This window comes from Lissotriton vulgaris, chromosome 10, assembly GCF_964263255.1.
Source record: "Lissotriton vulgaris chromosome 10, aLisVul1.2, whole genome shotgun sequence".
Taxonomy (NCBI): Eukaryota; Metazoa; Chordata; class Amphibia; order Caudata; family Salamandridae; genus Lissotriton; species Lissotriton vulgaris.
The window spans coordinates 891,364,707-891,392,054 of record NC_141698.1 but is presented as its reverse complement, the minus strand read 5'-3'; the positions used below and the strand labels follow the sequence as shown (position 1 = coordinate 891,392,054).

General features: G+C 42.1%; 2 protein-coding genes across 2 annotated transcripts in view; both read left to right on the top strand.

The window, feature by feature from the left end:
- The window catches only part of LOC147688955 (1-aminocyclopropane-1-carboxylate synthase-like protein 1), a 72,491-nt gene that overhangs the window by 20,347 nt on the left and 24,796 nt on the right, over positions 1-27,348 (top strand). The window contains exons 6-9 of the mRNA XM_086941861.1: positions 372-469; positions 6,418-6,495; positions 14,753-14,853; positions 24,434-24,520. Of these exons, the coding sequence (XP_086797987.1) occupies positions 372-469; positions 6,418-6,495; positions 14,753-14,853; positions 24,434-24,520 (364 nt within the window). The remainder of the gene's footprint in view (positions 1-371; positions 470-6,417; positions 6,496-14,752; positions 14,854-24,433; positions 24,521-27,348) is intronic.
- On the top strand, positions 16,006-18,215 carry LOC147688956 (uncharacterized). Its single transcript, XM_086941862.1, has 2 exons — positions 16,006-16,975; positions 17,107-18,215. Exons 1-2 carry the CDS (start codon positions 16,626-16,628, stop codon positions 18,140-18,142), a joined length of 1,386 nt encoding a protein of 461 aa, XP_086797988.1. The 5' UTR covers positions 16,006-16,625; the 3' UTR covers positions 18,143-18,215.

The following is a 27,348-nucleotide window of genomic DNA, read 5'->3' as shown; positions in this document are numbered from 1 at the left end:
CTCGCAAGCTCGATGCGCATGCGCATCGACAGGCGAGACCTAAAAACTGCACGCCAGAATTAACATTAACTCGTGGAGAATCAATTTCTACTGTTTGGAAACATAAAGGCTTAGCCATTCGGAGTAAGAGGTAAACAACATTCCTTTAATTGGGAAGAAGTATAGATTTTTCTGAATCCACTTTCAGTTGATTTGCTTCTAAATAAATTATTGCATTTTTAGATAACTGTTATATAACTGTCACTTCTGAAAAAGGTCTACTTGGATACTTAAGTGCATGAGTTCAAGTTGTTTCTTACATTGTTTATTAGGGAGTCAAATATGCTATATTTCTTAATATTAACCAGCTTCTTTTTCTTCTGTCTTTTTAGATGGCTACCTCATTCCAACGCCATATTATGGGAGTGTAAATGCGCAAACGGAACTTTATGGTAGAATACAACCTGTCCATGTACCCTTATTCAGTGAGGTAAGAGTTGTTTGACATGCAAGCCTAGAATTAAAATTGAGAAATAAAAAGAAGAGAAAATAATCCACCAGGGCTGATCATGTTTTCAGCTGACAGCCATACTCGGAGGCACTTATATATACATATACATATACATATTAGTCTTAAGTGTGTGGAAGAGTGTTTGTACTACAACGTGTTTGAAAAATACAACATCCACAACATGATGTTGACGTATTTCAAGGCTAAAACAGTTGAGCTGCAAGTTTTTCGGGATGCAAAGCTGTTGCATGTTCTTGTTGAGATCCTATATACAGATTGTTTCAGAAAAAAATCTCTATTACTCAAAATGATGGTCAAACAGCAGAATTAGTATTCTTTGGGAGCAGGTGTATTATGATAAAATAAAAATATTTGTGGATAAAAGCGCAAAGCCTAATTCTTTATCTAAGAAAGCACCTGGAGTTAGTGAGGTGCAATTTTTTTCAAAAGTCTCTTTGGACCTCTCAAAGATTTTGGCTTGTTGGTTAGACTCTAGAATTTTCCTAACTACTCCGTTATATCTATCACCTTTAATTAAAAAAATGTGTTCTTGGTATGTTGTGGGGCGCCTTTATTTCTTTGCAAATCTTTCTGCATCGCAGGATCTTCATTGATCGTCCTAAACCAGGAATGTTCCTGCTTGCGTACTAGGACCCTGGAATACTTCTCGTATTTTATAAATTAAAATAATCAGACCCCATTCACATGCACAGGCTCCACCTCTTACCATGCATTGTACTGGTCTCTCAATGCCTTTGGTCTTTTTCACACCATTTTTTTGTAGGCTTTCATCTTGAGATGGCGTACTGGCAGTCTTTGTTTAGTGTCTTAAACACGTTTGAAGCTTTCCCCTTCATTTCATGTTGCCCAAAAGGAATTTTCTTCTTGGATACCTTCACGTTTTGTAAAGTGTCCCTGTTTGGGATCAGGAATTCTGCCTCTGACCCACGTTCTGTGTGTGCGCTTGCCCTTCGCATATTCAATCAAGGAATGCAAATTTTTTCAGAAGATGACAAAAAAAGCATTTAAGGCTGTGAAACAAGCCAGATGATCTGTGGGCGGAGGAAGAATCACAAGTCAGACAGAAAAGGTGAACCTTCTAAGTGTGTGTACTCTCTAGATAAAGATTTCTAAAGAGGGAGATCCTTAAAGCAATAGAGGTACTGCCACAGTCTTGCGATCACTGGGCAACGTCATATGTCTCATCGTTGAAATACGGCTCGTCGCTGACATGTCGAAGGTCAGCTTAGCAGCCAGAGTGATGCCAATGTTGCAGAGGACAAATCCCCAAAAAAGTACTCCATAATTGAAAGTCAACTGATGTTAAAGAACTTACTAGTGATGTCAAGCCACACAATGTTGCAGATTTCGAGGTCGAGGCCCTCCTCAAAAAGATTGAGGTATTTACCATTTGAAAAGCTCAACATTGAGGCTGCTAACATCTGGTTTTTGCCACCTTCCTTTAGGATGCCTTTTCTTCTCTACTATCGGTGTTACCTCTGCCATCTAGGACTGTAATTTATGCATTCGATACTCCTCAGGTACTACTTATACCCTTGGACGCTCCGTCAAGATCAGCAATGGTTTAGGCGTGCTTCTTTATCACCCATTCGGAAAATGCTATTTCCAAAGCATCCATCACCCCTATCTGGACTCCCGAATTGTTCCATCTCACCTGTTGTACTCTCTCTTAGGTATGAGAGACTCTCCCATCCAGTCATCATTCGTCAGACTTGTCCTAGAAGTCTTAACACAATAAATCTATAGACTAGCCTGCAAAGTAATCACCTAGAGGCTACATCACCACCTTTCATTATGTGTTTTTATTGGGAGGGCCATATAGAGGTTGAGGTCCCTCAGGCCACAGCGTCTACATATTGGAGATATTACACTCTTGATCTGCTCATCGGTCCTGTTGCCTTTTGGTCCTCTGCTTTGCAGAACTTCCAGAGAAGTTTCTCGCCCAAGTCACAACAAATGGTAACCCAGAGACTGCTGAATTGCAGGCCTTCTCATGAGTCTAGTATACTTACACGAGAACCTAAATAGGACTCCGGTTATAAACCTGGTAGTCCGGAAGAAACACACATCTGCTCCAGGGATCTTGGTACAGCCTCACTGGGAGATCAAATTTATTGGGTAAACAACCTTTACAACACGGTCAAAACACAGCGCAGATTTTAAAACGCAAGTCGTTACCACGACTTGCACTGGAGGGCGCTCTAGACTAAGGAATAGTAGATTTACTATTCCAACACCTTTCCTACTGTACGTAGGCTGGAGTTGGAATAGTAAATTATACTATTCCTAAGTCCAGCACCCTACAGCGCAAGTCGTGGTAACGACTTGCGTTGTGATGTACTGCGATCTTTTTGATCGCGTGGTAACATCATACATCCAATTTATTGATACAGCAGACCGTTGCTGCAGCCATGGATCTGCAACAATGGCATTTAAGCCAGCTAGCACAACTAATATAGTAGGGAACTTTACGACGGAGCCTTATGGAAATCCCTGGTAACTTGGCATAGGAGCTCCCAAGTGATTGGAGACAATTACACTCTGACTTTGTCTCCTGTACCCTCTGGTGGGAGGTAGACTCTTCAAACCCCTCCTTCAATAATCTCTCCGAAGCCTACACCCAAACATCCGCTCTAGTTAATTTTGATGAAATTGAGCAAAAGCATCCAATAGAACAATTTCCTCCCTCTCAAAGAGGAAAAGGCATCTATTAGATTTTTTGGTGCCCATAAAAAGGCCCCACTCCAAGACTTCATATGAAGTCTGGGCCTGAGACTAGGCAACTACTGGATCAAGAGACCGAATTTGAGGATTTTGGCTCTGCACTTAATATGCTCTACTTCCACATTCCAGTGGTGAAGAAGCACATGGAATTCCTGAGTTTCACCGTAGGTGAATCCCATTACCAGTATACTGTTCTTCCCTCCAGTCTGGAATATGCGCCTCAGACCTTTTTCAAAGTGCAGGTCTGTGTTAGCAGCTCGTCTCCACAAACAAAACAAAGATTAATATCCTTTACGTGCTAGATCATCTTATATGGTTGATCTAGCACTAAAGAGGTGTCAGTAGTTCAACATCGCTACAGCGCATTTACATTGACTGGACGTTTGTATCAATCGCCTGAAAACAAAGTAGACCTCTGTACAAATACTCCACTATCTAGGTGCCACGTGAAACACAGAGCACCGAAAAGTGTATCCTCTAAAAGAGAAAGTATCTACCATATAAAAAACTGTTACTGATGTTCTGATTTCAGTCTTTTGGGGCCCATTGTTCTCATAAGTCTTCCTTGTACACATGCATTACTTCACATGAGGCCCTTGAAACAATGCGTAGAAGATTAGTGATCTCCTCCAGACCCATTACAATACCTGTGAAGAAAGATTCCGACGTCGCTAGACAAACTCTAGAAGCAGATTTCCAGCTGTTCCATGACACTATTTAAAGACCTAGATAGGTCAGTTAAACCTGACATTTTCTGGTTTAGTCAGATGATTTACATTTAAATGAACTTAATTCCTCAACTTTTGTATTCCCCCTCAAATTTTGTTTCCTGGAAGAATCACTCCCCTTTACCTGGGGAGATAAAATCCTTCAAGTCTAGAAATCTTTAAGGGAAAATATAAGGGAGGCTTGGCTTTTCTCTATATCAAGAGATTTATCGTGATATGTTTACAAGCTGCTCAACAAACACCTTTGACCTTCTGTAACAAATGAAGTAGCAGCTTAGTTTTCTTCAAAACCTGTTTTTATGCTTATGTTGGCTTCCCCCAAATGAGACAAAAAAACATTATATTAAATTAGAATCGCAGTGAAATATTGGAATGCAGTGGTTAGGAGATGGGAGAGGTATAGCCAAGGGCTGTCTTAGACTACAGAGAAGGCAAGCGTTCTGCTTCAGCCTGAGACAGTCATACTGGAGACTGCTGCTGACGCAGCGGATTGGAGACCTGTGGATGATGGACAGTGGGACCCTGTTTAGGCCCATTAAGAGCGCTGATTGGATAGTGGTGGCTCTCGAGAGGACTCCGGGAACAATGGCGACCTGTGATCTTTTCCTGAGGGGGATTGGCCTTTGCCATCAGGGCCTTACATTAACCACAAAGCAAGGCTTACTCATTTGAGGCTGCTGGGCCGCGCTAGACACAATAACTGCATATACGACTGGGAAATTGGAGGAGGTACCTGGGATACCAGCTGCTGATTTTAAGGTAATATAACTGGCAAGCTAAGATGGAAACTGGACGTTTTTGACATTCATGGTAAGGTGAAAGGGACAAGGAGGGAATCTCATGGAGAAAAATGAGGAGCAGAGACGTGCACGCTTCATCAGTGCAATTAGTGTAGAAATGGTGGAAACGTCAGATAATGCAGAGAGTAGCGAGGACTTCGGTGGAGAAAATGGAGAGGCTAACAAATAGTGACTGGAGTAGAAAGGGCAGGAAGCGATAAGTATCCCCTAAAGAAACTGAACCAAAATAAAAGACCCCTGCTGCTGTGGGGGAACCATGAAGCATTTAAAACTACTGTGATTGTTAGGTGACTGTAAGCCTTTATGTCTTGGATTCTAAAGTTAAACTTCTTGATAGTCTGCACAGGGGACAACTGATGAGGGTTTTGGGAGTTCAGCAAAGATCTAACCTCACTTATTCCCTACAAACTAAATATGTATGGTACTGAGGGACCTACTGGGTTTGGAGAACAAGAGAATCCATCAAGTGGTGGTCAATGCCATCAGGCTGCTGCAAGGAAAGAAGAAAAATGTGGGAAGTGGAGGCACTATGTTAGGCACTATGTTAGTCAATCTACAGAAAGCAGAATGGTGGAGTAAAATTCTGCAGGCTACAGAGAGGGAAAATTATGCTTGGCGAAGCCTGGCTTTTATTTTTACCATTCCTCAACAATGGAAATCCCCTATAAAGAGATCAAACCCAGTCTGGCATTTAGAGGCATTAGTGGCTTCATTTGGTTTTCTTGTGAAGCTTGGAGTAAATATTTGTGTCAAGCAGTTTGTGTTCTTGCAAGTAGCCTCATACAAACCATTTGTAGACCACCTACCATACAAAACCCAGATAGATGTCATATACCACATGGGGTTTGGACACTTGTGCGGGCAACTAGACTAACCGCTTCTGTTTCTTTTGCCTTCCTCTGAGAGGGATGTATAAAGTGTTTTACTTTGGCACTGTTTTTAATCCATTCCCATCTCCCCTACCCCCTGGCTGTTTTACACTCTGTTGTAGACATGCAAGCTAATTTGACCAAGTATAGTTTATATTCTATTCCAAAACCAGAACATTTTCTTTTTTCTTGCATACAGAGGGAGCATGATACTTTGATCAATATGCAATACTGTATGACCAGCTGTTATGTTTGTTTAGATGTTATTTTAATAAAATGATTTTGATATCCTGAAAGTGTTTTAGATCAGATGTAATGTCATATTGACAAGTTAAAATGTTTTGCCAACTAGTCATTTTAATGCGGTGTTGTGTTTCTATTTACTCTGTCAGCAGATGTGTGCTGGGCTTATATGGGCACTACCGAATCATGCATGATTATTGAATTACTTTTTGCTGTACTCGATTCTTATATTTTCATTAAAAGAAAAGTGACCTCAATATGTGTAGGTTGCAAGATCTCTTGATGGAACCGGGGCACCTTCAGTCGTTCAGTAACCTTAGTGGTTGTTGTACTACTACTTCAGTTCAATTTAACCAATTGGACTAACAAGCCCATCTCAACGAATTGCAGAATTATATCCCAGTGACCTAGTCATCTGGTAACAATGCAAATATGGTATTCTGGTCGGAATGGGGAATATGCTATTATAGAAGAATACATTAAGTGAGAATCTTTACCATAAATTACTAAGACTGGTTTATTTTTTATTCCGTTTAATGCAGACCTGTAACAATGGCGAAAACCCCTTTGAGTTAACCGTTGGTAAATTGGAAATGGCGATGCAGAGCGCGAAGGAGCAGGTAAAGTTTGAATAATAAAGTGTTTTATTCTGCCTACAGGTCCCATGCCCAGTAAAAAGACGGTGTCCTAATGGGTAACATACATTTTCAAAGGTGTAAATGATGTAAAAACCTTCGAGTGACCATGACTATGAATGCACTGTATTACAGAATCTAAAAACTGCTTAAATTCAAAGCTCCCATTTTTCCTTTATTTTAAAAAAAAAGCTCGTTTATTTCGTATAAATACAGATCGTAAACTAAACGGTTCACTGTGAGTAATTAGATCTCCTTTTTAGAGTCTTTTTCCGTGCTAAAAAAAGATTAGATTTCCTTGTGAAAGTTGAATAGATAGTTATGCTAAGGCAATTATGACACTTTTAAGTGCGTGTATTACTTCATTGTGTATTGCTATGAAACACTAAGTTCTACAAACATTAAAATGTGAGTTTAGTTTGGCAGTTTAAAAAATTTGAACATGTAGCAGATGAGGATTATTTTTTTCCACAAACTGAAAACGAAACCTCTACAAATACTAATAAAATAAATATGGATAAACCCAGATCGAAAAATCAATAGCCTACTATCGGGAGCATTTGTAGAAGGGACGCCTAACCTCAAAAAAACATAGCACTGCATCAGTTATTGGCAGGTCGCTGCAGAACGAACACCTTTCTAAAGACCTTTTGGTATGCAAAGAGAAACAATGTTGGCACTTGAAATGCATTCACCTAGAATGTACTTGATTCCAATAATCGTGGAAAGATTAGATCTACGTAGTGAGTAGCCTAAAAATTGTGAAAAAATAATTTAGTTGGGGTTTTCTAAGTTGATTGAAAATATGCTCTTTTTATGCCAAATTTCTAAACAGCAATACCAAATTTACCAGTTAAAGTAATTTAATCGGATCTGAGAAGCAAACTTTTCTGAAAAACGTTTGCTTTCAAAAGTTAACCTGGGCTTTTAGAGCGTACTAGTAATTAAATATTATAAATACCTTTCATTAATTCTATTTTGAGTGTTTGGCCGATCGCCTGAGTTTTGTTACTGTGGTGGAAAACCGCAGTGAAGGGTACCGTTTCCACCACTTATAATGCTTCTTAAACCTAGTAGGTGAAGCTACAGTACTCTAACATGCATGGATGCCAAGAAACTGGCAGTACTATTATCCCATTATGGACTGAAGATATAGCCTTCATCCCCATCTGAGTACTTACTAGGGGCAAAAGCATTTTACAAAACAACAAAAATATATTCAAATCGTCCAGAATAACACAATGAAGGCAACAGTATTTAATCAGATATAAAAACAAATCCAACTAATCTATTTTAAATGCTCATGTGTAAAAAGGTGGCTGAGACTAAAACTGGAAGAGTTTTGGAGGTTGGAGCGTGGTGTTAATTGAAACAGTTTTTTCTTGCAATGTTAAAGGCCAGTTTATTGTAACTTTATGTTCAGCTTTTTCGTATTCCCAACTCAAGGGAAACATTTAATTGAGATTGGTGACTAAAAATCTGAGCTTGTGCAGCTTTAAGATTGTGAAATAGAGGTTACATATGGTTTTTTGACATTTGTGGTGTCCTTTGTACAACCGCGCACAATGTTTTTTTTTTTTTTTTTGTCATCCATGTTTTATTTCCCCCCGGTCGGTATGAAACCTTGTTTGGGTCCCAACTTCAAATTATTATGAACGAGTGGACCTCGCATTATATTCTTCTCTACTATGTTTGCAGCTGTTGGGCAGAAACCCTGATCTCTGTTTAGTAATGCTCGTATTGGTCCTCCAAAGGGTATGGTTGCTTGGCTTAATTGAAAAAGCAAACCAAATCATTCCTACCATTGGACGCTCGATAGTCCGAATCGCCCAGCATGAAAAGGCCAAACAAATATTATACCTTACATTATCTGCACGTTTGGTGTATTATGCATACTAAGCTATACTGCAGAAAGTGGAAAATCTTAGAAAATGGAGTACTTCTAGGTGTTCCTCAAAACGTCTTTGCATGTACAACCCATTTTGTGGGTTAAAAAAATTATCCCGTCATGCTGATTTTGAGGGACTAGATGGAGCTGTAGGCAAGAATTAAATCCCAACTTGTGTGTTGTACTTTTAAAGGACTAAAACTACAATAAACAATGTATCTTCCCTCCTCCCTTCGGAGCTCTGGAAAAGCAGAATTTCTCAGAACTAAGGAAAATTTCCTTTGGATAAGGAAATTCAATCTACAACTCAAAGTGCAGTTGTGGAACATCCGGATCTTTAAAGTCTTTTGAAATTCTAAAAGATACTCCTGCTTCCTAAGCATAAAGAATTCCACAGCTTGGCAGCTGTCACCAGGAGTGCTCGGACCCCTAATGGACCCTCTGGAGCAATATCAGATGACCATTGGCTGATCACAGGCTCCAGGAGGGAAGACTAGGTTGAAATTTGTCACTTATAATGCGAACAGTGCAGTGAAAGCCCCTGAAGGCAAGGCACATAGCTGTAAACCATACTCGCCTGCATTTAGGAATCCAATGAAAGACCCTAAGTGTTTCAGAGGCGGAGTAATGTTAAGTGTGGTAAAGGTTTACCGAGCTGCAGCCTTTTGGATCAAATGTAAGTATTGTCATAAAGTAACAGTAGATCCCAAAAACAGAGAATTGCAATAATAGAACTGATTTAGAATGGTAACCCCAACAACCAATGATCTGGTCTGTGCTGGGAGAAAGGCCAGGATCTTGTGTAGCACTGTCGTGCAGTTGATGCAAATGGAAGAGACCTTGCTCACCTGCTTAGATAGGGTTCAGTCTTAGTCCATTCGAACCGCCATATCCGGGACCTCTGAAGCTGGGGTAGGGGAAACTCCCCTGTATAGAACAAAACCCAGATGGTAAGGAATTGTGAGTTTTTTCCACTTGGTATTTTAAGATGGGGGGGGGGGTATTTCTGTTGTGACCATCAACTCCAGGCCATCTACAACAAATCCCTATAGCTGCATCTTTGGTAAGCTTGGAAGAAGGTCACTTCCTAAATAATCTTCTGCTGACACAACAGTTTCAAGTAATTGTGTGACCTTGCTGTCACACTTCCCCATCAAACGTCAGTGAATAATCAGATTTATTTTTGTGGAATCTTAATTCCATTTTGGATGCTGTCCAATCTGCTTTCAGGCCTTCTGACTGCACAGGGACTACATTGGTCTTGGTACTACAGGATTCGCATTTGCGGACAAACCAGGACAAATCTTAGGCTCTGGTCTCATGAAATCTGTGTGCCACATTCGACATGGTGGCCCAAGACCCTCTCATTATCACATTTTTGTTCTTGGTTTCGAGGTTTGCGCCAGAAGTACTGATCTAGGATAAATCCTACTTGTCCAAATTCTCCTTACTGTTTTATCAATGATGTTGCTCCTGGTATTTCTCAGGATTCTTCCCTCACCGCTACTCTTTAACTTAATATATTCACTTTCTCATTAAATCGATCTCTTCGGCTGGTCTCAGATTGAGTGAGGCTGACAGCACACATTTTTGTATCTTAACACTCCGAAGCAGAATCGCTGCACAACCTTTTATGATTTATATGATCGTTTTGGTTGACTGGATGAGGCAAAACTGCCTGGCTTTGAATAGTGACAAAACCTGGATAATCATTTTTTCAAGCAATAAACCTCAAATATTCCAGCTAGTCTTTGGCCTCCACCAAAGGTCTGAAATCTGGGAGTTTTCTTTGACCACGACCTTTTCTTAGTTCTGCAGATTACCGAGCTGTCTTCTTTCTTCTTTCAGCTAAAAGTCTTGCACAAGATTAGCATTTTTTGCGCACCTAATCCTGTCTATTAGAGTTTAGCCCTCCAATTTAAGTTACCAGGATTACTTAAATGCATTTCTACTTGGTTCATCCCTTTATTTACTCTCAAGACTTCAACAAATTCAAATGTTGCTGTCACGGTTAGTGCTCCGCCCACTATTTCTCCATCGGCAGGTCTGACAACGTTACAGTGGCTGCTCATCCCCAAGAGGATCTAAGGCCATCTGCATCACCTTTAAAGCTTACCACTGTCTATTTAAGATGCAGATGTATTAATTATTTGCCTCCTTTGCAGCTGAGATCTAGCAACACCCGTTTGTTACTTGTATCGGTGTTCTCAGTTGGGAGGGGTGAGCGTTCTCAGTTTTAGCCTCTTAAATTCACTCCTTTCCCATTTCGGTTCTTTTGTTCAGTTCATGCAATGACATCCTGGAGATTCTTGATGACTTTGCTGTTCGTAAGGTAGTAGAGGCGACATCTCCTACTTCACCTTCCGTAGTGTCGTTTTTTAAGCTCAAGGACACGTTTTAGAAATGCGCTATAAAATTTGCCATCAGATCACGTTGATATTAACAGTATCAGCAGATTGACGTCCATGCAACCAAGTGTCGCCCTACCCCACCATTCCTGATTTCCGGGAAATCCAGGGCCGACTTAGCATGCTGCCAATCAAAAACTTCATATATTACTGCAAGATGCAGCACATGTTCTTCATAGATCATTTCTTCATCTTCATAGATCCTTTATATTTTCTTAGCAACTGTGCTCACTAAACCTCTTCCTCGTCTGCCAGTATGTCCACTATAGCCACCCCCACCTTCTGTATCTCCTTTATTCATCTTGCTTGGCACTTCAAACTCCTATTTACCGTCATCTGGTCCTTTTTTTTTGTTTTTTTCATTTTTTGGTAAATACTCAATCATAGATCCCTTTTACCAGAGACCGACTTGGTTACACCCAGGAATCGCAGTGTGCCTTCCTCCATTGTTTTTTAAAACTTCTTGTTTAGTTTTCATATACAGTGGGGCTGCACAGTGCTATTAATCTGAAAACAGCTAGCCATTTGTTTTCTCTAGGGTACACTCTCTGGAGCAATCGTTTCTTATGTTTCAATTTTATTATTCAGCATCATTTAGTCCCACCAAGTTTTTACAGCATCCAGTCCACCTTTACAGCTGATGCCTGTAATGTGTGCATTTACTGCAACTTCTGTACTGTCCCTTAAAAATGTGCATTTACTGCAACTTCTGTACTGTCCCTTAAAAAGTAGCTATCTCCCACACCTTTCAGAGACTATGTTTAAAAGAAATTCTCATTCTCTTGTTGGGACATTACAACTGCAAATGTGAAGGTTTGTATTCTTATTGTCCTTGGTTCACACTTCTGTATTAAGGTACAGTTGTGTCTGCTTCTTTATCCTCTGAGTGCCTAGGTCGATGATGCTACTCTTCGAATAAGGAAAGCCCTCTTTTCCTAGGGATTTCACTAAGCTGCACTGCCGATCATGTGTCTTGCAAGCTACTCAGTCTCCAGTTTTCAATTCTGTTTAGCAATTCACACATGCGTTCTCTGATCAAAATCTCTGGGCATATGTGAGCCAAAAAGGTGTATTCTGTGGGCTAACCTCACACCTCTCTGGTGGCAATTGAACAGTTGCATGGTACTTTGCAACAGCTTGTTTGGCCACTCCTTGGTTTTATGCATGAAGTCTCACTTGTATTGTATTGCGATTTATATAGCGCACGTATCACCCGAAGGCATCAAGGCGCTTGCTTAGGGAACCCGTCCTGGTATTCCCCTGTGAGATACCCCGGCAGGGTATCCGCAAGGTGAAAGCCTGGCATCCCGCCGCGAGGGGCCGTTGTGGAGATTAAGCAAGCTATTGCCCAGAGTCGCAGAGTGTGAACCCGTGAATCGAGTAGGCACCGGAGCGAGAATTGTCGAGTCCATGGACATTTTAGGACTCAAGACCCTGCCAAGCCGGGAATTGAACCCTGGTCCCAGGCTGACCTCTGCTTCCAGGTCTGCCTCCTCTAACCAGTGAGCCACACTTCTCCACACTTGTGAGCATTACTGCAACCAGATCTCTGTTCAGCTGCCCATCAAAATGCCACAGTCCTGGTTGTGTCCCATCACGCCCTGGCAACAAAAGATTCCATTTGCCATGTGGTCCTATGGTGAGAAAGTGAGGCATCCGGTGATACTGTGCTTGTCCAAGTTATTCTCTCCTGTGGTGGAGAGGATCTTCTCATGAATCACTGACTCTTCACCATTGCTCAAGTAATGGCCCTGCTACAGATCACTGTCTCAGAATATTGTGAGGGGGCAAAATGAGATCCCTGGGCAGAACTTGGATGGTGGTAGCCATCTCGGAGCTTGTTCGGCATACATATCAGCCAGTGGTACCTTAGGCTGTAATTTATTCCGGCTCTTACAAACCATAATCATGAAGGCGTTCAAGGAGGCTATTTGTCACCTATAGGGCTTTTATGCCCCAGTGAGCAAACAGTTTTCCCTGGCCCCCATTTGCCTCTGGATTGTAACTTCCATCTACAACTGTTACAAGTTTGTTGCCTTTGTAGGCTAGTGATACATATCCGAACAAAGTAGAAGCATAGACTATGGCTTTCCAGAGACCCATTCTTTATAGGAAACCTATTATAGAGCCACAGTGTCTACTTTGCATTGATTCTGCAAGCTGCCATGTAGTTTCAGAGCTGATGCTCATTGTACTTGAAGCATTTAAAAGAGAAAAACGTAAGGATAGAAAGTTGCTCATCCTAAATCTGGGATTCTTAGTCCACAGCAACCTTGACAGGCTTCTAACACCCCCTGTCTCACTATCCAGTGGTCAATTTTCATTCGGATTATTTGTTAGGGTGAAATTGACAAAGCTGTTTCAGGTCCTGTATTAAGGGGCAGAGTTCCAGGCAGTAGATGACTGTTTTGCTTCCTAAGCTTAGAATGGTAAAACGGTGCAAGCGTTTTCCAGTCATCTCTCCTGAGGTTTCCAATATTTTGGTAATGTGTGGAAGTCTGGACTGTGGACATAGAATACCGAAGTTACTATGGTGAGTAGCTGTTCCTTTTACCATGAGGTGTTAATATTAAGTTGGTAATTGGTCATGTTTAACAGACTTTGTGCGTGGTTGTCATTTTTTACTTGTTTTCATGGGATTAAGTGACACATTTCTTGCGAGTGGTTAAAAAGTCTATATATATGTATGGCAGTGTGTGGTTTAGGAGAGTAGCCTGTTAGATCATTAGTGGGTCACTGCAGAAAAGCTACTTAAAACTCCAATTGCACCATCTGTGAGCCCTCTAGCCAGGTGCGCATCCCGCAGCAGTCTGCTGTATTCATTGTACAAGAAACCCTCGTTACCTGAACCTATGTGGTTGAATTGTGAATTAGTTTCACGTCATCACTCCTTCTAAGCACCAGTGTATCCGTCCACAGTTTGGAAAAAGACTGGTAATAGTTACAATTTCTCCTTCTTAATGAATATATTCCCCAAAGCCACTTAATCTAGCAATACCAGTATTAAGGACATTTTAAGAGTGGCAGAGTCCCAAATGGCAAGACTCCTCACGCCAAACATGTTTCAAGTAATGCCATTCCAGTTCTTATTAGATACCTATTTTCATAAATCTGTGTCCCTTACCACACCAGTCATGTTCTTTCTGTGCCCTAAGTTGTGGCCTTTTTGATTGAAAGTCTTAAAGATTTTCTAGAGTCTAAAGGGGCAGGGTATATATTGGTAAACAATGTGTACAGAAAATATTCACACTTTGTGAAAAGGAACACCTGCTTTAAATTCTCTTTAGTTATACTATTCATTCCAACATTCTGGCTTTCTGTGATACCAGCGTCTGTTTATCCCAACACTTAGGCTATAAAGAATGGTGAAGCCGGAACAGTGGGAATATGAAGCAGTAATTTGTGTTAAAGAAGACATTTTGATAACTAATAGAAGTGGATCCATTATTTTTGAGTCCCCGTAAATGCACAGAATTCATTTGTCTTTTTGGACAATGTGGTATTTTTTTCTGCTGGGATGTAAACTTGAGCAAAGTTGACTATATCAGTGGTTCCCAAATGGATATGGCATTTTGATTCCATTTAAATGGGGGCTATTTATGGTGGCATGGCTATTTATGGTGGCATGGGGAGGGCAAAGTTGTATTGGTGTAATGTAGAACATACCGTATTAAAGCGATTGTTGCTAATCAGAAGAGCTTCAGCTTTGACGGTTATACATCAGACAATTAAATCATACCAAAGAAAAGAACAGTTTGTAATGGTTCAAATATATTACATTTAGCCTTGAACACCTATAAATTTGGGAACCACTGGTTGCTTATTTTAGAGGATTGCAAATGTACAATGCTAGCTGCTTTGAAATGGAATCCACAATCTACCCTTACCGCTCCTGTGTTGGACGTCATTGTTGGCGTCTCCTACTTTTCGGTGTTTCTTTTTACAGGGCATCAGAGTCAGAGCATTAATCCTGATCAACCCCCACAATCCGTTAGGGGACACTTACCCTGCACAGTTACTGAAAGAATGTCTATACTTTGGGCACAGGTTTGAGTCCTAGCACTATTTGTTTGGGCTTTATCTTACAGTAGTAAAATAAATGTAAAATGGACTTTGGTAACTTTGGTCATGCCTTAAGGCATTCTCTCTGCACGTCATTTAATGGTGTTTTGGGAAAAGTGATTTTTGTACATTTCTCAGTTGAGGTAAATGGGGCATTTCTTAGCAGGGGACCTAGGAGCAAAGTCTTACGTTCATCAGATTTTGGCTTGATCAAATAAAATTTAGACCAATGCTTACCAAAGTCACCAGCAGCAAATGTATTTTCAGAAAGTACATTTCCTGCACATTACTGTGTCAACTTTTTGTAATGAAAGGTATGTTCATTATAAGGAAGGGCTAAAAACCAGTTATGTGAGGAATATCATCTAAAATCTCATTTAAAAAAAATAAAGCATGTGCTAGTTTAATCCTTTTTGATTTTATGTGAATCAGGCGTTGTAGAATTGAAGTAACTTAGACATGAATTGTAATACCTCTTTTTGTGAAGTGTGAACTATGAATAACTAGAGTCTTCGTCATGGAATCTTCATTGTTGTCATAAACACTGAATAGACCCACCCATGTGCAGGAACCTAGAGGAATTTTATTTGCTATTCTTTGAATAGCAGTGGGCGTTGGCGGTTTGAAAGGAGAATTGCATTTTTCTGCCCTATGAGGATGCTTGCTTAATCTAGCTCGGTTTTTTAAACATATTGCAAGCAATTTAGGTTGCACTAGTAACGTTTCGATATTTAATGGGTTCTTTTGTAATGGGGAAAAAATAAATGTGGCCAGTCCGCAGAAAAAATAAAACCTTTTGCAACTTACGTATTTTTTATCCAAAAAGTTAATGGAGGCAATTCACAAAGGGATATTCAGTCCTTAACTTATGATTATGGCCGAATATGCCTTTATTCATGCGTTAACGAGTTTACTACGGTGTATTAGTCCAGCCCGACTGTTGGCAAATACACAGTAATACCTTGCATGCAAGCAACAGGAAGTGGGAGGAATAAGGCGTTTTTAGCTTTGTATGTTTGTGAACAGCCACATTTTGTACATATGTGGGTACCCCGATCCAGCATTTCCCACCCTCAAAATAGTCGGAGATTTACTTCAGCAAGGGCCTGGAGCAATGTGCCCTCTAAATTTTTTTCCTCTGTGTGCGGCAGTGGAGGCTCTGTGCGCTGCAACCATGGCTATGTGCGCCAGGAACCAAACCGCGCGTGTCTGCGGCGCCAAATGCCACTCGTTTTTTGTGCCTTTCTGCCCTCTGTCCCACTCATTTTTGGTGCCCTCTGTCCCACTCATTTTTGGTCCCCTCTGTCCCACTCGTTTTTGTGCCCTTCTGTCCCACTCGTTTTTTTTGCCTTTCTACCCTTTGTCCCACTCGTTTTTGGTGCCTTTCTGCCCTCTGTCCCACTCACTTTTGGTGCCCTTCTGCCCTCTATCCCACTCGTTTTTTGGTGCCCTTCTGTCCCACTCGTTTTTGGTGCCTTTCTGCCCTCTGTCTCACTCGTTTTTGGTGCCTTTATGTCCTCTCTCCCACTGGTTTTGTGTGCCATTCTGCCCTCTGTCCCAGCCTTTCTGCCCTCTGTCCCACTCCTTTTTGGTGCCTATCTGCCCTCTGTCCCACTCGTTTTTTGTGCCCTTCTGCCCAACTCGTTTTTGGTGCCCTTCTGTCCTCTGTCCAACTCGTTTTTGGTGCCCTTCTGCCCTCTGTCCCACTCGTTTTTGGTACCCTTCTGCCATCTGTCCCACTCGTTTTTGGTGCCTTTATGTCCTCTGTCCCACTCGTTTTTGGTGCCCTTCTGCCCTCTGTCCCTTCTCGTTTTTGGTGCCCTTCTGCCCTCTGTCCCACTTGTTTTTGGTGCCATTCTGCCCTCTGTCCCAGCCTTTCTGCCCTCTGTCCCACTCGTTTTTGGTGCCCTTCTGCCATCTGTCCAACTCGTTTTTGGTGCCCTCTGTCCCACTCATTTTTGGTGCCCTCTGTCCCACTCGTTTTTGTGCCCTTCTGCCATCTGTCCCACTCGTTTTTGGTGCCTTTATGTCCTCTGTCCCACTCGTTTTTGGTGCCCTTCTGCCCTCTGTCCCTTCTCGTTTTTGGTGCCCTTCTGCCCTCTGTCCCACTTGTTTTTTTTGCCTTTCTACCCTTTGTCCCACTCGTTTTTGGTGCCTTTCTGCCCTCTGTCCCACTCATTTTGGTGCCCTTCTGCCCTCTGTCCCACTCGTTTTTGGTGCCCTTCTGCCCTCTGTCCCCTGTCCCACTTGTTTTTGGTGCCTTTATGTCCTCTGTCCCACTGGTTTTGTGTGCCATTCTGCCCTCTGTCCCAGTCTTTCTACCCTCTGTCCCACTCGTTTTTGGTGCCTTTCTGCCCTCTGTCTCACTCGTTTTTGGTGCCTTTATGTCCTCTATCCCACTGGTTTTGTGTGCCATTCTGCCCTCTGTCCCAGCCTTTCTGCCCTCTGTCCCACTCCTTTTTGGTGCCTATCTGCCCTCTGTCCCACTCGTTTTTGGTGCCCTTCTGCCCTCTGTCCCACTCGTTTTTGGTGCCCTTCTGCCATCTGTCCCACTCGTTTTTGGTGCCCTTTCTGCCCTCTGTCCCACTCCTTTTTGGTGCCTATCTGCCCTCTGTCCCACTCGTTTTTGGTGCCCTTCTGCCCTCTGTCCCACTCGTTTTTGGTGCCCTTCTGCCATCTGTCCCACTCGTTTTTGGTGCCCTTCTGCCATCTGTCCCACTCGTTTTTGGTGCCCTTCTGCCCTCTGTCCCACTCGTTTTTGGTGCCCTTCTGCCATCTGTCCCACTCGTTTTTGGTGCCCTTCTGCCATCTGTCCCACTCGTTTTTGGTGCCCTTCTGCCCTCTGTCCCTTCTCGTTTTTGGTGCCCTTCTGCCCTCTGTCCCTTCTCGTTTTTGGTGCCCTTCTGCCCTCTGTCCCACTCGTTTTTGGTGCCTTTATGTCCTCTGTCCCACTTGTTTTTGGTGCCATTCTGCCCTCTGTCCCAGCCTTTCTGCCCTCTGTCCCACTCGTTTTTGGTGCCCTTCTGCCCTCTGTCCCACTCGTTTTTGGTGTCTTTATGTCCTCTCTCCCACTGGTTTTGTGTGCCATTCTGCCCTCTTTCCCAGTCTTTCTACCCTCTGTCCCACTCGTTTTTGTTGCCTTTCTGCCCTCTGTCCCACTCGTCTTTGTGCCTTTCTGTCCTGTGTTCCACTCGTCTTTGTGCCTTTCTGCCCTCTTGCCTTCTGTTCCGCTCGTTTCCCCAGCCGCTGTGGCCTTTTATTTAAATATTGCTGATAATCAGAGCCCCTTTACGGGCTCCGATTAACAGCAATACTTAAACAAAATGCCACAGTCTGCCCCGCACTTAACTAACAAAAGCGCAGACACTTTCCAAACACAACGCGTTAAAGTACGCGCTGTGTTTGGAAAGTGTCTACGCTTTTGTTAGTAAAGCGCCGGGCAAACTGTGGCCTTTTATTGCTGTTAAACGGAGCCCGTGAAGGGGCTCGGATTGTCAACAATATTTAAACAAAAGGCCACAGTCTGCCACGCTCCCACACAGCCGTAAGCGCTGTAATCGCCATAATCTCCACCAGGCCCCCCAAGCCTCCTTTACCTGCACTCCTCACGCCCGCTCCACTGCCACCACTGGAAAAGTGCCTCATGTTCGCGCCACTCGCTTTTTAAAAGCGGCGGGCGGCGCGACTCTCTAGCGACGTCCTGTGTGCGTGCTCCACGCTAGGTGGTGCGCGCTGACGTCAGGGGAGGTGCGCGCGCTGCCTAGAGGGAACGGTGGCCTGGATTAACCTCCCTTCCAGGATGGCAAGAGAGACTGTCCCTGCCAAACTGTGAGGGGGTGTATAGAAAACTGTTATCCATTCCAGTCATACAATTGGGAATTGTTGTGAATGTCAAAAAATAAAAAATCTGCTCCTGTTCGTTTGTAAGGGTGCAGATTTGCTATTTTGTGAATTGCCTTATATATTTAGTAAAATTGTTCTGGGATTCCAAATATGGGGAAGACTATTTGTGGTTTGACTTCATTGAAGATTCCTACAGTGGAGAAATTGGATTAGAAGTGAGTAACCTTCCATCAGTACTACCACACTTTGAAAAATAAATTGTCAACTTGCTGGATATATATATATATATAAAGGGCAAATCTAAAGTTAGAATGGGTAGTTAAATCTCATTGGTTGTAACCACGGCTTATTCCTTCATTTCAATGTAAGTGCCTACCATAGGCAGCACAACCAAATTGTTGTCTAGATTCGCCAAACACTCCCATTTGTGATACATTTGCGATGTCACTAGTACACTGTATTCCAAGTTCTCCTATTCTAGTCCATCTTTCAGATTATCCCCCTCGCCATAAAAATACCACTCCGTATTGTGCCTTGTAATTAACCAGTGACAAATCTTTGAAAATATGGGCTTGCTTCTATTGAGTCCTCCTCTTTGGCGTTGTATACGCTGACTCTGGAACTTCTAGTTTCCTCGAATTGTGTGATATCCCAATTTTAGCTGCCATTATTAGTTAGAAGCACCCCGTCCACTCTCCCCTAAACTTTCTGATTTCATCACAACCATCAACTCTCCAGATTCTCTGTTATAGGAAAATCAACAATATATTAAATAGAGGCTCGGACTTCTTTTCAAAAGCGCTGATTTCAAAACATACACACAATGTATACAGAGTGAACGTTTTGTCCAACAATGCCTCCGATACCTGCCAGACTCCCGTTTTAAAACCTAAATTTACATGCGGAGTCCTTGTTTATATAACTGTGCCAGGAATATCTCTCCACTTTGTTGACCCCCGACCCTTCCATAATTTGGCCTGGCCACTTCCAGTAATATATCAAGTCTGTGAGCGAAAGCTGGACATAGTCACAGACTAGAGAAAGTATGCAAGTCAGTTCTGCTCTACTGGCTCAGATTTCTCTATACAGTTCTCTTTAGTAGGCTCAAAAGGCACTGTCTCTCTGAATTGCTAGAGTTCCTAATTCCAGGGGAGCCTAATTTTGATGTGGCTAATCTCCATTTGCCCGTGCTTTCTGCCTACACGCTAAATTTGTTTGCCTTATTTTCATTCTCCTAGATCAAGTACATGATTTAATATTTTCAATGTTTATATTTATTCCTACTCGGTTTTTCTACTCCTGTTGTCTTCATCATATGTAGCAGAATTTACTGCTCCAATGTCAGTTTACAGCTGTAGCATATTCATTCACTTACATTTCACCCCCATAATTTGCTATTGGTCAGTATGTTTCACCTTTTTATTTCCATTTCCAAAATATCTTCCTTCAGTGCTGATGATTTCTACTAACTCAATCCCTCTCATTGTGCCTCTTAAGGAAGGAATAGGCGAATTTGAGATCCATGAATTGATCGTTTTGTATATATTTACCTTAAGGAGTCTGCCGTGTGCAGTTTGTTCTCATGTTTGAATTCCAGAAGTTTTAAGTTCAAGAAAATTTTATTTGATAATACTCACTCGTTCATCCTTTTGAGGTTACTAAATGACTTTAAGTGCTAGCCTGTTTAAGTCTGTTACTGCAGCTCGATCAATACTGCAGGTATAGCACAGATTACAAATATTTTTATAGTTGACGCGGAATTGTAAGCAGTATCTTTTTAAGTAGATGTTGCTAGTTTCAGTTTTCAAATGTTGGAATCTGGTAGTGTGTGCTCGGAAAAATACAGTCCAAATTTAAGAGGAGGGATTAACTCCCTCTGCTACATCTTCCATACTTGATCCCGGTATATACCTTTTACAGCGGACTGCCTATTTAGTCACTAATTAGGTTACCTTGTTGACGAAGCAGTTTCAATCATGTTTCTCTAGGCAATCAAGTATCTTTGCCAGATGTCGTTGGCCAGAAAGAAGACCACACCCTTGCATGGCGGGGATATGTTGCAACGGCTCCATGCAGCAGTTGTGTATTTGAAGCAGATCTGCACAGCTGAAAGTCTGCACAAAATGTTTGTCAAACAAAGGGGGAGAGAGGAGACTGAATCAGTGAGGCTCGTCCTCCTATCAATTGCATCAGAACCAAAGAGTCCTACTATTTATATGGACTAACTATCCACGAGAAAAAGAAAACACTACGTTTTCTTATAGAACCCTCACCCACTAGGGTTGCTCCTTAGTGGCATGCTTAATCATCAGGCCCATCCTGTTCCACTGCGGAACCGGGCACACTATGACCTATGTGTTACTTGGGAGCACTATTTTGTTGTTTATTACATGATGTAAAATGATGGTAAAATAGAAGTGGGGGGGTCTTTTGTGGAAAGTGTGATTAAAAATACCTGCCTAGTAGCCAAATTACTATTTATTCAGGCCTCTTGTTGGTATGATTAACAAGCATCTGCAATGCAATAAGTCTCGCATTTAAGCGAGTTTGAGCTATTGTCATTGTAAATGACAATGCCTTTTATTTATGTTTTGGTTTTTAAAACCTAAATAAAAGACATTGTCATTTACAGTGCAAATAGCTTAAACACCATTGCTGAGTTGCCCCCTTCTGTCTCCCATTCCACTGAAGAGCTTCAACGTCTGGTACGAGTAAAACAAGCCAGTGGTCACAACTCCGCACCACAGACCCCTGCAGTAAGAGGAAACTCATTAAAGAAAATAGTGCTTACAGACTCTAAGAAGACGTACTGTGTAACGACCGAAGTAAAAGGGCCAGTCCTCATGGGAGGTTAAATTAAGACAAGGTGGTACTAAGGAGGGACCGATGAGCCTAATAACGAATCAGAAGTCTGCATATACGAAGGACAATGGCCCAAGCCAATGACTAATATGCGTGGAGAGTGGGCGGGGCTTCAAGTACGTACTCCATACAGCATGGCTCGCAGAGCAACGCATGGGCTACCCAAGTCTCTACGTAAAAACCGGAGTGTTTGTTATATAATGTGCCTGCCTTTCTGACCTACACTTTCTTGTCCCACTGTTTTTAATCTTCTGTTTTCAATCATACCAACTAGTATCCTGAATAAATAGTAATTTAACATGTAGGTTGTAGCATGCCTCATTCTGCAGCGGACTAAGATGGGCCCAATGACCATGAATGCCACCAAGCGCAACACTGGTGGGCGAGGGTTATATAAGAAAACCTAGTGTTCTTTTTCTTGTGGAGAGTTGGTCCATACAAAGAGTAAGGCTTTCTTTGGCTCTGCTGCACAAAATGTCACTGAGGAAGGCGTAAGTTAAAAAGCTAGGGCAAACTTTGGCACAGCAGGCGTAATTACATTATTAGGGCAACCTATAGTTTTCCAGTGCGGTGTAAACCAATAACATTTTTAGGCTAATGCTTCACTTAGGCACTAGAAAAAATGTGTGGTAGTACTGTTTTATTTGTCATTTACTTCATCCATGCAGAATATGGATAGTACAAAGAAAAGAGAAATGTAAAACTGGATTTAAGAATGTTTTATAAGGGGAATGAATCCGAATTTAATTCTCAGGGGGTGGAATGAGTTGGAGGAAGAGCATAGCAAATAATAACCAAGTTATGAGACAGTGCAAACGTTTGAAATGGATAAAATGGCCGCAGATGTATATAATTTTTTTTAAAGTTTGAGGCGGGGTTCTAGACAGTAAAAACGAATTTGAATTATGTAGTGTTGGCTTAAGGTAACCAATAATAACGAGTGAGAGGTGTGGGAAAAAACTGGCTTGGCTTCAGACTCGACATGAAACTTGTTTTTAAATGGAATGGTTGTTAAATGGGGTGTTTGAATCCGGTTATGCCATTTGTATGATCTGAAGTATCTTGGTGCACATTGCTAATATTAGATGAAGATTTAACACAAAAAGTGGGTGGAACATTTACAAATGATTTGAGCGTATGTCCACTAAGAATTCGATTTCTTTTTCAAAGGACAAAGGTACTTGGAAATAACTCTTTATATTAGGCACTGCAGCACATGACTATTCAGTGCTTGCTGTTATGCTTTTAAAAAACTTGATTATCGGGGTAATTTCAAGACCGTATTCGTACACCATTTATGATTTAGAGAGGATAAAGTGTATCACTTACGAACATGCAGTAGTTGTCATCGCCAACCTTAAATGTTGAAGGGATACCACTAGCAAAAAATACCATTTTGTTAATATCTGCTGCCAATATCTTGGCAAGCTGATCACCTCTTACCTGGTGCCCAGAGTCAGGAATTGAACAGCAGAGCGAGAGATCGCAATGCGTCATGAAATGTCCTAACAAAAAAGTAATGGCAGACTGAAACCGACTATAGATGTGTCAGTAAGTTAATGTGAGGCTACCAGAGTACATTGTACGTGGGAAGTGCAGGTCAGGCCTTTCCATCAAAACCTATTCATGCATGTTTTTAATGGTCTAGAAAACCAGTTAAGTAATGGTCTCCATTGTCTGGACAGTTTAGGTAGTTGTTTCCCATGTCAATGCTGTGTAGTTGGAGGATTCCCATGACCTAGACAGTGTTTTCCAGGCCCCATATTATCAATTGTAATTGCAGGATAGCATAAAACCTCGCCCAGCCTAGCCTACCAAGCAACTTGCAATGCATGGTTGGGGATGGTAGGTAGCAGCATATTGGCCTAGCGGGAAACAACCTTTACATCGCAGTCATTAGACCGTGATGCCTTTACAACTCAATGCCATTACTACGCAAGTCATTACATCGACTTGCAGTAGATGGCGCTCTAACATAAGGAATAGTATAATTTACTACTCCAGCACCTTCACAACTGTTGTGTAGCTGGAGTTGGAATAGTAAATTATACATTCCTAGTGTTACAGCGCCAGCTACTGCAAGTCGATGTAATGACTTGCGTGGTAATGGCATCGCGTTGTAACAACGCGGACGTTGTAACAACCACTTTGTTACGGAATACAATGTTTTTGCATGCGTTGTAGCATGCTATATTCTGCCCTAGCGTAGTCTAGGCCTCTAACACTATAGACTACTTCACCTTATGTTCCTGCTCACCGTCCCCATCCTGTACCCAGTCAGTTGGATGTTGCCCACCCTCCCCAATGGACAGTCAGGGCGGCAGAAAACTCAGGCCTTATCCCTGTGTTTTCACGTGGGATCTGGCAGATGCCCTAGCTGCCAGAATCACCACAGCTGCTTGCAAACTGTTCCCTGAAACAGCGCCCACAGAAGCAAAGGCAAAAGCTGCATCACTCACCACAGCCCCTGACTGGATGTCCTAGTGGCTGACGGGGATCTGGCTACCCGAAGGGGACTAACCAGACCCAGCCAAATGCAGCCTTTCAGGTTCTGTACAGAAAGCCGAGATAAATGAGATTTGGGCACAGCAGAACAGCCAGTTTGCGCTGCAATTCTTTCGCCATACGAGCTATACCCGGAAAGATAAATGCTTAACAAGTTGAAGACCTTCTAATCACTATTTAACTACAGCATTTCAGGTGGTTAAGTCTTATTGTGTATATCTAAACAGGCATATGAAACTCTTATAGGATGAATGCAAAAGGTGTAGGTGGGCACCAGTACAGTTTCCTTGACCAGTGCTTATTAGTGCCTAACCTGTATGGTACATTTCTGATATGGTTTTTCATCTATCCATAGACATAAACTTCATGTGATCGTAGATGAAATCTACATGTTCTCCGTTTATGATGACTCTGCCTTCACAAGCGTGCTTTCCTTAGATGAGTGAGTATTTAAAGATTCTATTTTTATGTCACTCTCTTTCTAGATAATCATGTTTGGTTAAATAGTAGTAATTGAATACTGCTTTTCGATGGACCTCAATGTATTACTTAGTATTGTGACCGTTTTGGGCTTCATTTAACACAATGTAGGAGCCTTTTACAATGATTCATGTACTTTTAACACGTACTTCCAGAAAGACACGTTTTCAGTATTTTATCCGGTTTATTTGTTTTTAGTGACTTTTCAATTGCAGATTTAAGCTGGTAAACTGCCTGTAGTAACATTCTTGCCCCTGTGGAGCAAAAACACACTATCCGTACTTACTGAAATGAAAAAAAAACAGTAGCTGGAGAAAACATTTTGAGGAGTTTTTGTATTTTAATATGGATTTTTTAAAGTCCCTGCAGCTTTGTCATCCTGCCAAGGCGACAGAGGAAACCCCCCACATCGAAAAACAAAAATTTAATGGGTTGGTGAGAAGTGCTTCAATTAATCTCAGCCATTAGTAATTACTTGGGCTGTGTTCCAATTGCTCATCCAAAAGGTGGGTGCAGCTCAGTAAAGCTGTTCCAGTACCCACATAACAAGGGTTCTTTGTGTGCTGGTAGTCTTCTCACTGCATATCACAATGCCCATAAGGCCTAAGGTTTGATTCATACATCCCACCTCCCATTCAGTTTCTGTGCCTCCATTTCACACTCCGGTTAATATATTTTCCTGGTTTGCACTTTTCCATTAGACTGGAGGGCCTTGGCCACGTCGACTTGCATAAAACAATAGTTCTTGCCCTGTGGCCCAACTTTGCTTTTTAGTGGGTAACCAAGATTTGCGGTGATACTCAGATTATTCAAATCTTTCACTGTGTCCACAGAGACGCCTTTCCTTTCAAATCGAGGCTCTTCAGCTCCTGTCTCTGAGTTGAGATTGGAGAACAGTAGCATTTACTTTAATCTTTCACTGGAGCTCTACATCCCTTTTCTCAGTCTACCTTGTACATTACCATTTCGCTTTCTGAGCTGCCAGACCTCCGGCCTCCTGTATAGATCCACTGGGCATGATAGACCTACAGGGCACACCCTTGACATCCACCCAGCAGGAACACCTCCTTATTAACAACTGTAATTTCTTAGAAGGATGGATTCCCCAGAATTCTTAAGTGGTCTCTGCATCGCATAGTGTTAAGAACTCTAACTTAGCACCTAGTTTCTGAATGTTCTATATAGACTACCTCTTAAACTTCCCAGGTTCTTTCATAGTTCACATTGGTTCTACTTTGTATTGCTTCACTACATGAGTTCAGTTCTCCATCTTGGTCAGCGCCTCTAGCAACTCTGGGATTAGGATAATTCTAGAAAAGGATTCCAGCATCACCTGTTGCTTTAACTACCTGCTAAATAGTGCAAGTCTCCTTTGTTCAGTTAGCATGGGGGTTCTGTGAAGTGCTGCCCACCCTGGACTTACCCCCTCCAACTCCGACCCTTCCCTCTCATGCTGCTCTTGCTTCCCGTTTCCTGCAATGGGTCTGACGTAGCCATGCTTGCCACCACCAGAAACACCATCCGCAGCACAATCTTGGAGGAACTGAGATGAGGAAGCAGAGTTCCACTCCATTCACCCCAGGGCAAGTCTCCCTTCATACACATGGAGATCTCCCATGATGCAGGACCGGTCTCCCTCTTTTGGTCTGCAAAATCTGGTACTCTTTCTATTCCCAGTCAACCAGGGCAGCAAAAGGAGCCATATTTGGTCCTAATCAGCAGCATTTCTCTTACCCTATGTTTTAAAACCTGCTTGCCAATAACCCTCTCCAGAAAAGAATGTTCTTGATATCCTCACTAGGAAGATCTTAACTTGTGACTTGATCACAACCACATCTTCTCATTCAAGAAGTCACATTTCAGTCTAGAATGGGAGGGCTCCAGATTGCAGAATCCAAGACAAGTGCACCCCAGTAACCGGTATCTAAGACGCGATCTCATCTGTCATTCATCACATTGTAGCCAAAACACACTGTAGACTTTCCTTTGCTATCAACAGACTGAATAGGATTTAAGGGACTAACTCCACATCAGAACCCTCTTTCATATACAACGTTCCCACCCTCTGCCACACCCTTACCAAACGTTGGTTCTTGGTTTCATGCAGCTAAACACCTCCACAATGCATATTTTTCCAGAAAAAAAATAGCCTTAAATATCACTGATATACTCAAATTAGATGGTTTCCACTGATCCCTAGCTGCTTAAGTGAAATAGTTGTGATTCTCTCTTGAACCTAAATTATTGCTCATGCCACACATAAACAAAATTGCCAAAACTGCTAACTTCCATTTGCCACTTCAAAAAGTCCTCAAACTTCTCCCTCTGCCCAGCTAAAAAGCAGCTTATGCCTTAGTGTTTCCCACCTTAATGTTGGGAATGCTGTCCTGGCTGATTTTATTACAATCCTCATTGGACCCCATAAAAGCAGCACATTACTCAGCTGCTGGTCCCCTGTCTTCTACCCATAAATTCAACCAGATCACTGGTGTCTTCGAGTAACTACATGGACTTCAAACATTTGCACGTTCACATTAAAAATCTCATGGCATTTCTTTTAAGCCATCCATTTGAATTGTCCCTCATACTCTTCGCTGGAACCCCCTCCCCCCGTCCCCCATGTATCAGAAGACCAAAGAGATCGGAGTAATAGATCTTAGTTAAAATACTCAGATTTAAACCCTCAACAGCAAAGCAAAACATTGATTCACTACAGCTTCCTTCTTGAGCTCCCTTCCTGCAGAGCCACAAACTGCACCCACCATCCTGCCATTCAGAAAATAACTCTTC